At 44.2% G+C, this 11711-nt stretch overlaps 1 protein-coding gene across 1 annotated transcript in view; it reads right to left on the reverse strand.

The window, feature by feature from the left end:
* PCNX2 (pecanex 2) overlaps positions 1–11711 on the reverse strand; it is a 277088-nt gene that overhangs the window by 87110 nt on the left and 178267 nt on the right. Inside the window, exons 22-23 of the mRNA XM_007466993.1 lie at positions 7698–7806; positions 2266–2395 (exon numbers count right to left, since the gene is read on the reverse strand). Coding sequence (XP_007467055.1) covers positions 2266–2395; positions 7698–7806 — 239 coding nt within the window. The remainder of the gene's footprint in view (positions 1–2265; positions 2396–7697; positions 7807–11711) is intronic.

Here is an 11711-nt window from a genome sequence, read left to right on the forward strand (position 1 = left end):
GGCGGACTCTCAACCACTGCGCCACCAGGGAAGCCCCATCACTGATCTTTTAAGCAGATGATCACAGGGCTCTGTATTCTGAGGCTTTCAGCTGGCTGCATTCAGCATCAGCATCTCTCTCCACCCCTCAGTGGGAATGAACATTTTCCCCACCTTGGCTCCTTCAGAGAGACCTAGGAAAGGCAGGATGTCCTTATGCGTTGCCACAGTCTCTGCTGTCCCCTTCTCATCCTAGCACAGCTGACCAAAGCCCCAACATGCAACAGAGTGCTACACTGGGGGAAAGAATGGATCACAACATCATCAATTCTTTGTGAGACTGAATAAGGAAACACTCTAGCAGCCCAGACTTATAAGTAACCCAGGTAAACCGACAATTCAGACCTCGGTGTACGGTGCCGAGCAGATAGCTGAACCTTGGCAGGGAGGAGGCGAAATAAGAAAATACCAAACTTGCGTTGCACAGGCGTTAGGATGTCTCCCCTCAGTAAAAGCATCTCACAAAGATTTCTCCATTCCCCATTCTACTGGGGAAGCTTAACACCCCCTCCAGCTCAAAGGGGATGCATTTTGCTTATCAACTTCTCCCCCCGGCCAAAAAAACTGGCTCCTAACTTATCTGAGAATAGGAGACAAAAAGAAATCTTTTGTGTTACAGAGCACGTTTAAAATATCTTGCACTTTCTTGCATAGTTAAAAGCACACGAGATTGCCACACTTCTTATTCACAAGCGTTTGCACTTTCCAGAAGTGCGATTTTTAAGAGCTCCACAAAGGTCCCCCAAATTGTTTTCTCCTTAAAAAGCATAAAGACAAGCCAGTGCTGGTGGTTTTCTTTTCCTTCTGACTCTGTAAATATGCACGGCATTTCTTTAGACAAATGCCAAAGAGGACTCTTGTTTATGTGTACATTTCAAGACGGCTTCACTTGTACAGCAAAAAGCCCACCTCTCTTAAAAGATGAGTAATCTGTGGGACACACAAGGGGCCTTCCCCACCTCTTGTGGTCTCCCAGCACTGGCTTACCTTGGGGTGCTCCGGTTTGGTTGGATTTCCCCAGGACCCGTAAATGTGAGGTCCTGGGGATGGGATACCTGTTAGCATGTGTCAGGTGGGGACAGGGTTTCCATGCAGGGCAGTCAGAGAAGAATCCCACCAGCGCAGGCCAGCATGATGCTTACTTTGTTCTAGGTGCTTTAGGTCTATTAACTCGTATTCTCCCCACAAGGCTGTGAAGTACGCCTTATTCCTTTAACCCATTTTACAGAAGAGGAGAGAGGCCTTGAGGTCACCAGCGCCGAGGGTGGAGGCGAGGTGTGAGCCCAGGCAGGCTGGCGGCCCAGGCTGTGTTTTCATCACGACGCCCTACCAACCTGCCCCAGAAGGACGTGCATCTTCCGTGCACGTAAACCATCTAACCACACAGATCTCCTAACTTAACGTCGGCCTCTGTGAGACGTGAAGGGCGCATTGTAAAGTGGCAGAGCAGTAGAAAAGGTAGACACGTTACAGAAGATGGATTAGGGCTTGGACACAACAGCCCAGGTATGGCTAGTAAATTAGGGCAAATGAGATCTGCAACGGAAGACGACCCCAGCTGGGGACAGGCTGGCTCGCCCCACCTCCTCCTCCCGCTGTTCTCAGGCCCTCCCCCGACAAATCATTAACAACTCTTGAAAGTTACTCAGTTACCCATCACTCCTCCCTTCCCACCACTCCTGAAAAAATCACTGCCCTCGCTCCATCACTGTTTGCTTGAGGAAATTTATGACTGACTCTGGTCTAACAGTCAAGACAAAGTGCAGAAATCATCTTGTACAAGTTTAATGATGCTCAGAAAAAATGGTATACGCTCTCCTATGTTGAGCTGTGATGCATGTACACTTGTACATGACATGTATATTTCGAAGGCCCACAGCAGGGAGCCGTGCCCCCCAGGGGTAATCTCATCCAATGACAGGACCACGGCTCCTGAGACAACCTCTCTGAGGGCAACTGCTGAGAGTGGGTGGTGATATCTCACTTTCCTTCACAACTGGTGAAACCTAGACTAGTACCTGACTGCAAATTTGCCATCAGTCAGGCTTGGTCCAGAGCCTGGAAGCCCCCGTGCTGAGTGGATAACTGGGTGGGTGGAGGGAGCTTGCTAGGGCTGCCCCACAGGAGGGCAAAGCATGAAGCCTGGACTTTTCATAGACAAAGGTCAAGAAGCATCCTGAACATGAATCCTAGGAAAGCAAGTCAGCAACGATTTTAGGATCTTACTTGTAGTTTTTCTCCCAGAATTTCACTGGCCTGACATACGACGTGATAAAAATGACACTCCCGAGAAACGGGCTCAGTGGAGTAGAAAAGATGGACGTGGCAAACGCCTGAAAGAAAAGCATGGCAGAATCTGAGGATTTTGAGTTAAGGAAAAAAAGTGTTCACGATTATTCTTCTATGTAGTATTTGCGATTTTGACTCGTTTATATGAAAGCCATTTTCTCACCGAGGAAAGAAAGAAGGGCCTACCCGTGATCTCTCTATGTACATATTTGCAAATATAAAACTTTCAATAATATCCTGCTAGGTCTCATTTCACCACCATGAAAACCAAATGATTCTCATAAAAATCCCAGCAGTCTCAGCATGATTCGTGGCAAAGATTTAATATCTAAGATTTGAAAAGAACAGTTTCTTTTTACTGAGATATTGTTAGCTGAACCAAACACACTGTGGTACATTTACTAAAGTATCAAGCAGCTTTATAAATAATTAAAATTAAATTACACTTTGAAAGTGAATAAATAGCATTGTTTGGGAAGATAGCATCTCTATTCCTCAAAGAATCTTTTCCTACTATTCCAAAATATGTATTTTTTTTTATTATACACTGAACACCAATGGCTTGATTCAACTCATATGTACACAAGTCACAGCATGCTGTAGGCTAAGTCACCTCCCTAGCACTCTGCATGGGTTTCCCACTTCTTGGTATGCCTCAGTTTTACACACTCTGATCAGAAATGTAATTGTTCAATATTAAAATTAGTATGACTCTCACTTTCGGCTTAAGCCCAACTAATTGATCTCTGGAAATCTGGGGGAGATGCCAGAAGGTCTGGTCCCTCCCCAGTCTCACTTCATCATTGGAGAATTTCTCCCGGCTGTCAATCACCACGGGGCCTTTGATTTGTTAAAGCCAGAGGTGGCAGAGGTCAGTGGGGGGCCAGACGGCCCAGGTTTTACACATGCACATGGTTCCTTGTCCTTCAGGGTGAGGGCTGGGAGGGTTTTACTGCGGGTCTGACCTGATCTCCTTTACAAGGCTGATTTTCCCACCTGGAAGGGGACCCGGCTGCACAAATGGAGGTCTTGTTTTTTAGCCCATGTTTAAAAAGTTCTGGCAGAAAGTAAGAAATGCCTGAATGTCTGTCACAGATAGGAAGATTCTGTGTTTCATTACCTACCAGAGCATAGAAAGGCTTTCCCATATTATCAGTGGCAGGGCTTAGTTATGTGATAGGGACCCTCACAGCCCCACTTACATGTAAATACAAAGAAGGGAGTGAGCCTTGCTTGTCCCCAGGCACTTCCCAGTGCATTTGCATAGATTTAAGCTCAGAGTTTTCCTTCAGGGGTAGCTGTGTCATTTTTTTTCCATTTGCTATTTATTTCCAAACATCTTCAGAAGTGAAATAACACCTCCTCCATTAATAGTGTTGAACTGTTTGGGTATCAAAAAGATCTCGATTGTGCTACAATTTCAATCCGATTCCTTTTATTTTGACCTGGGTTCAAATGCAGAACTCCAGAATAAGGAGCTACTGTGATATCCATCATCACCCAACAGTTTCTTCTTCATGGGGAAGCTGGAAAGATCTAAATCCCTCTGCCACAAAACATACCAATGTAACTACTCCCCTTGTCACAGGAAGAAAAAAGAACTCCATGGGAGATGTCATGGAAGGAAGGTACTGAAAAGACCTGAGAAAGCAGAGCAGGGGGTCACAGGGGAGGTTCCTGAGGGAGGGTGTTGGGTGAGGGGAAGGTGACAGGGGACACTGTGACCTCTGCCACAAAACATACCAATGTAACTACTCCCCTTGTCACAGGAAGAAAAAAGAACTCCATGGGAGATGTCATGGAAGGAAGGTACTGAAAAGACCTGAGAAAGCAGAGCAGGGGTCACAGGGGAGGTTCCTGAGGGAGGGTGTTGGGTGAGGGGAAGGTGACAGGGGACACTGTGGGGTTTGCAGAAAATCCAGGACAAAGTTAAGTGGAATTGGGGCTGGGTAGGAGGCTGCGTGGGCCGGCACTGCCGTTCTTTTGGATTCTAAACGTTTCCCCAAAGATTATGTTATCCGTTTTTTAAATGCCAGGAACAGTTATCCAGAAATTAAGAAACGAGGAAAATAGTGCTAGCCTATAAATAAAGTTCAAATTTGGGAGGAAAGGAAATGAAGCTTCATAGGTCAGAGGTAGGGCAGAAGTGAATAGATGGCCTCAAAGGTTAGTTTATTTAGGGAAGATCAGAAAAGAAACATAGGCTCTTGGGGAAATACGCAAGACCTTGACTGTAATGGCTAAGGCAGTCCCGAGAAATATGCAGCCTTCTTTATTTTTTGAGAGCCAAGAGGTGGGCCAAGGGGCTAGACGGAGACTCCTTAAAAAGCTTCGCGTTTATCTGAGTACATTTAAAATGAAAATATCAACGTTAATACTTAAAAAAAATAGCTGGAAGCTCGAAAGGATATACCAAATAGAAAGCGGCCCTTCCAATACACACATTTAACAGAGCTAATACAGCTAAGTCTGTCTAATTATTCGAAAACAATGGTGTTGCGTGGTCTCTACACATATTAAGAGGGTGAGCATGCCTATCTTTCCCTGGAGGTTACAAGCTCAGAAACTAACAGAGGCTACCGAGGGAGAAAACATGCTAGGACTGGAAAAAGCAATTTAATAAACAGTGCCCCGCTGGCCTGAAAGTTAATTCAATTCCAAAATGGAGCAAATTAGCCCCTTCTCAAAGCCAGGATGGAACCCACAGCTTCTTAATAGAGTGATAAAATCATTAACATTTCAAAACTAGTCAAGATCCAGGGCTGGCATTTAGGAACCTGATAGCCTTGTCTTGATGGCATATATATCTGGTTTCTTAAACGAGCTCATTACATTCTGCACAGTATTATGTTGGGCTCCACATAGCAAATAGCTACCTTCACAACTGATCCAGGATGGGGAAGTGTCTCTGGGTGATGGGGTAGAGGCGCTGGAAGCCCTGGAAGCCATCACACAACTGTAGTGGTCAGGCTCCACAGCCACCTCGAAGGGTCTATAACTTAGCAGAGGCAGGAGGTGGGTTTCACTGACGGGAACAGTTTTAGGCACAAAGCACTGGGATCAACTGTATTCTAAAACTAAACGCCCAATAAAATCTGCATCTCAGATGTGTTCAATTTCTCACGCGAACCAGTCCATCCATCGCGAAAGTACTTAGATTTAACTCCCGCCGTGTTCAATCTGAGATGGATCCCAGTACTGCCTTTATCCTTAGAGGAGGTATTAAGCGCCAGATACCATGTGTTTGTGTGTGACCCCTCAACACACATAAAGGTCAGGTAATTGAAAGTTACAGCTTCCAGAACAGTTTTAATTCGGCTACGGAACTACAGGAGTAATTAGCATTACCGGACTCATCCAACAAGGCATAAGGGGCCGCAAGAAATGCTACAGATCTATGTGAGACCAAAGTTAGAATAAAATTGGGAACCACCACTTCAAGTTTTAAGTTCTTAGTGCAACTCCTCAACTGCAAATTTACATCCATCTCATCATTTTCATCTAATAAACAGGCTTTAAATTCTAGACAGGATACCCGAGACACACACCAGAAATAAATAAAAATCCCCTCACTCTTTCATCTCGCTCTGTTTTAAGGGATTCCGTTTAGAAAAACTAAAATGACTGGCATTCTAGAAAACGTTACAGGAAAGAGGTGATACGCAAGCTCACACTTTTGTGATCATTTTTCCTGAGCTTGCTCCTCCAAATAACCGTGAAGCGCTTTACAAATATCAGTGCAGGTCGAAGAATAGGAACACGGAACAATGTGCGTTGTGAGGACAGCTCTGGGTATGCTTAATAATTAAAAAAAAAAAAAAAAAAGTTGGAAGGACAGCATTTTTTAAAAATCTAGAATGTATTATCACAATGAATATCCCATGTCTGTGCCTATCCCTGTACCCAAAGTTGAGACCCAGGGGTTCCTTAAGAACTGTCTTCAGGAGCCTTATGCAACCTTGAGGAAAGAAAGCTCTGTTTGGCCATTAAAACCGGCTCACAGTACCCCCAGTGGATGCCAGCCGAGAACTGCGCTTCACACACATCAATGGATGAGAATCCCAGTAAGGCTTGTGAAGATGGAGATTCCAGGGTCCTCCCCGCGAAATGTGATTTTTTTTAAATGTATGTGCTGACCCCAGGAATCTACTTTTTTAAACAAGCTCCTCCAGGGATTCTGATCTAAGGAGTCCCTGAACCACATCTCGGGAAATACAAATTCAGAAAGTATAAATTCACTGGGGGGACTTCCCTGGTGGCGCAGTGGTTATGAATCCGCCTGCCAGTGCAGGGCACACAGGTTCGAGCCCTGGTCCGGGAAGATCCCACATGCCGCGGAGCAACTAAGCCCGTGCACCACAACTACTGAGCCTGTGCTCTAGAGCCTGCGAGTCACAACTACTGAGCCCACGTGCCATAACTACTGAAGCCCGCATGCCTAGAGCCCGTGCTCCGCAACAAGAGAAGCCACCGCAATGAGAAGCCCGCGCGCCGCAGTGAAGAGTAGCTCCCTCTCGCCACAACTAGAGAAAGCCCGCGTGCAGCAACGAAGACCCAATGCGGCCAAAAATTTAAAAAGAAAAAAAAAGAATATTTCTGTTTAATCTCTCTCTCTTCAAAAGTATTCTTGATTTTTCTATTTCTCCCTCTCTCCAAACACACACACACAGATACACATGCACACACAATTTAGCTATCTGTGTCAAAGTGATCTTTAGAAGGAGCATGTCAAGTTGTTTTGAAGTAAATTAAAACTAATTATCATTATGGAAACACTTAAAAATAGACAAGGAAACCAAACAAAACTACAAATGATAAAATTAGGTTCCTTGACTAATGATAACAAAACCATAATTTTTTTTTTTTTTTTTTTGGTCTTCAAAAATATTGGGGTAATTCTGTTTGTGCCCAATTTGGGGTTTTTGAACATTCCTCAAGTACAAGATTACCAAACTATATTATAATATAATGTTATATGATCGATAATAATATATCAATCCTATCCACAAAGTTTAATAACAGCAAATCGGTTTGCACTATTTTGCACAAGTCAACCAAAGCATTTAAGTGGTGACTTTCCATTTAAAAGACATGATATCTTAACGGAGATCTGGTCATGGGAAACGGAAAAATCAGAAGAAATCAAGCCATGCCTGAATATGCATTAAGAAACAGGAAGAGCTCCGAATTAAGAAATTTCTTTTAAGGCTAAAAGTACCTAAAGGGAATCCACAGTGCCTCCCCAGGTCCCCATTAAGATGTAATCTTAAAGACTTTAAAACCCTTTTACCGCCAGAGTTCAATGAAAAACTTGCATCGGTAAAATGTGAATCTCAGCTCGGAGGCAAAAACAGAAGCAGAAAGGATACGAGGAATTGCAAAGAGCTGAGCAAACACGTGAAATGAGGAACCCCAAGCCATCTGCCAGGGAGCCATGTAGGTCATGACGAACTGTAGCTTGTGAAGCAGGTCCCCGAGCTGGAAGCAAAAGAAGAGACAGAGATTCATCAGTGATGACAACCACAGTGACAGCTGGGTCACAGTCAAAGTGACTGCATTAAAGTTAGGAAGGGGCAGTGAGACTATTGCTTGTCCTCTTACTCTTATCTTCCTTCATCCCATAAGCAAGGCAGCTGTTTAAGGATATTTTCAGACAGCAACAAGATGGTCAGAAGTAAGGTTGTGTGGTTAATTTCACCAGGTTAATGATTTCAGCCCATAGATATGGTGTTTCTTAGAGGAACACTCACAGCTTGGTCCTTCCTTCTTCGTATTGGGTCTTTCAGAAGGAGATTCACACAAAACCCCATAGTGATGGACATCGTTCAAGTTTTTGTGTATGGATTTCAGTTTTCCTCTTCAGCCACTCTTGCTGGAGAAAATCGCCCCATCCCGCTTTGTAACACTGCAAGTTACAAAGCGCTTTAGAAAGCCAAGATAGGATATGGGAGCCGTTGCATTTGCTAGACAAGCCTGCACAGGAGAAAGCTGAGTTCTGGAGAGAAGTATGGGGTGGAGAGAAGAGACCTAAGGATGAACATGAGGGGAAACATGCTCAGTGGTTTGGGCTGGAGATCCAGACTATGAATGCGCCGAGGAGAATGGAGAGGGTCCCTGCTTTGTGGAGAGAAGTGACTGATGGACCCCAGATGTGAAATTCTACAGCTGTCACTGCTAGACGCAGTCAGGAAGTATCCTAGCAACAAGCTTTCGGAACTTGACATACGCTCTGCATCCATAATGGAGACGTCATTTTTTTTTTTTTTTATTGAAGCATAGTTGTTTTACAAAGTTGTGTTAGTTTCAGGTGTACAGTTTAAAGTGATTCAGTTATACATATACATATATCCACTCTTTTTCAGATTCTTTTCCTATATAGGTTATTACAAAATATTGAGTAGGGCTTCCCTGGTGGCGCAGTGGTTGAGAGTCCGCCTGCCGATGCAGGGGACACGGGTTCGTGCCCCGGTCCGGGAAGATCCCACATGCCGCCGCGGAGCGGCTGGGCCCGTGGGCCACGGCCGCTGAGCCTGCGTGTCCGGAGCCTGTGCTCCGCAACGGGAGAGGCCACAACAGTGAGAGGCCCGCATAATGCAAAAAAAAAAAAAAAAATATTGAGTAGAGTTCCCTGTGCTACACATTAGGTCCTTATTAGTTATCTATTTTATATATAGTAGTGTGTATATGTTAATCCCAATCTCCTATCTGTTATCCCTCCACCTCCCCTTTGGTAAACACAAGTTTGTTTTCTATGTCTGTGAGTCTGTTTCTGTTTTGTAAATAAGTTCATTTGTATCATTTTTTTAATTAGATTCCACACATAAGTGATTTCATATGATATTTGTCTTTCTCTGTCTGACTTACTTCACTCAGTATGCTAATGTCTAGGTCCATCCATGTTGCTGCAAATGGCATTATTTCATTCTTTTTTACAGAAGAGTAATATTTCATAACAACGGAAACTTCAAATGGCATGATGTGTTTGTTCCTAGACTGGTTAGCATTCGAGACAGTGAAATACATTCACCAGAGCCATGATGCGAAAAGAGAAAAAGACAGAATTCTTAATTAGGCTCAGTAGGTGTTACACAGAACATCAGAAGACCACAATGAAAAAAGACAAAGGCCGGAAAACGGGACCATTGAGGAACGGTTCAAGGAACCAAGGTAACTTAGCCTTTCAGTGAAAGGTCAGTCTTGTAAGTTTGGAACAAAAGGTGAGGTTATCCTGAACTGTTTCATGAAAGTGTCATGAGGGAAAAATGAGGTTGATTAGAATCCTCTCCAATTCTTCCTCTCACTATTCTTGTCTCACCACATTCTCATCAATATCCTGGGTTTGGAGAATAACTTTAAACATCCTTGGACTGGCTACAGAAGATGAACCAAGGATAAATGTTCTCTCAAAGGCACAGCAAACTTGGAGTTCTTAAGAAGTGACTGGCATCTGGTTGTGTACAGAAGCCTGGGGTCTAGACGTGTCCACTGGGGACCCTAGTCACAAACCTAGCAGGGAAGAATCGGAGGCAGAGAGAAGGGAAGGGAAGGGGGACAGAGAAAAAGAGAAAGAGGAGAGAGCGAGAGGGAGAGGAAAGAAATAGAGACAGTAGGGAGGATGAAGGGAGTATAAAAAAAAAAGAGGGGGTGAAATGGAGGAAGATGATGTGATCGGACCAGAAGAACTGCGAAGGAATGTGAATTCTGGGAAAGAAAAACAAATGGTTTTTTCCTAGTACCTTTTCACTTTCTTCCCTCTATCTCACTGACACCCACCAGAGACCTGATTTCAACGGGCTTCTGAGTTCTTTCAAAAAGGCCACTTCAGTTTTAAGCCTGCGGTTGGTTTAAGCTTCTTGAACCCTGGATCTGGATGGGACTCCACAGCTGCCAGTGCTTTTGAGATGCTGACAGTTGAGAGAAGAGCAGTTTACTCTCTCATGTCAGCTTGAGGCTGTCTCTCTTAGGATCACATAAAGATCAGTCCTCTCCCAAACCGTGGTTTGAAAGGATACAGGTACCCCAATGTTCATAGCAGCACTATTTACAATAGCCAAGACATGGAAGCAACCTAAATGTCCATGGACAGATGAATGGATAAAGGTGTGGTGTGTATGCAGGTGGTGTGTATGTATGTATATACATACATATATATACATACATATATATGTAAAGCAATATTACTCAGCCATAAAAAAGGATGAAATAATGTCATTTGCAGCAACATGGGTGGACCCAGAGGTGTTCATACTACGTGAAGTCAGACAGAGAAACAAATATCATATAATAGCTCTTATATGTAGAATTTTAAAAACTGATACAAATGAACTTATTTACAAAACAGAAACAGGCTCACAGACTTAGAAAACAAACTTATGGTTACCAAAGGGGAAGGTTGCGGTGGGGGGGGGGGATAAATTGGGAGTTTGGGACTGACAATATACACACCACTATATATGAAATAGATAAACAACAAGGACCTGCTGTAGAGCACAGGGAACTCTGCTCAATATTCTGTAATAACCTAAATGGGAAAAGAATCTGAAAAAGAACAGATACATGTATCTGTACAACTGAATAATTTTGCTGTACATCTGAAAGTAATACAACATTGTTAATCAACTATACTCCAATATAAAATAAAAATTTAGAAAAATCACTCCCCACCACGTTATTTCCCACCAGTCCATAGGTGACTTGGGCAGACAGGCCTAACACAGACTCAAACTCTTTTTTTTTTTTTTTTTTTTTTTTTTTTTTTTGCGGTACGCCGGCCTCTCACTATTGTCTTTTGCGGTACGCGGGCCTCTCACCGCTGTGGTCTCTCCTGTTGCGGAGCACAGGCTCCGGACGCACAGGCTCAGCGACCATGGCTCACGGGCCCAGCCGCTCCGCGGCATGTGGGGTCTTCCCGGACCGGGGCACGAACCCGCGTCCCCCGCATCGGCAGGCGGACTCTCAACCACTGCGCCACCAGGGAAGCCCCCACACACTGTCATTTTGAGGATTAAGTGACTTCATCTTTGTCGAGTGCGGAGTTTAATAAATACATGTTCGGACAGGTGGATATCTTATTTTGAGGATGTATTTGCTCACAATCAGGAAATTCTAGGGCCCCTCCTCTAAGCAACCGAAACTTAACTAAATCCAGGACCTCTTATTTTTCAGAGGAGCAAATCAGACTCAGAGAGGCTAAGTGGGCTGCTTAGGGCACACTGTGAGTCACTGGCCCCTAAACCCACAGGTTGAAATTCCTGGTTCTCTGCCTGGTGATAGACATTTCTACCTCCCAACCTTACCATGTCTCCTTGAGGCCATGAGCCTTCCTGGAAGGACAGCAGCAGGAAGCAGCTCAGGAAAGGTCTCCTCTACCTACACCTTCCTGC

The sequence above is a fragment of the Lipotes vexillifer genome, unplaced genomic scaffold (genome assembly GCF_000442215.2).
Source record: "Lipotes vexillifer unplaced genomic scaffold, Lipotes_vexillifer_v1.1 scaffold410, whole genome shotgun sequence".
Taxonomy (NCBI): Eukaryota; Metazoa; Chordata; class Mammalia; order Artiodactyla; family Lipotidae; genus Lipotes; species Lipotes vexillifer.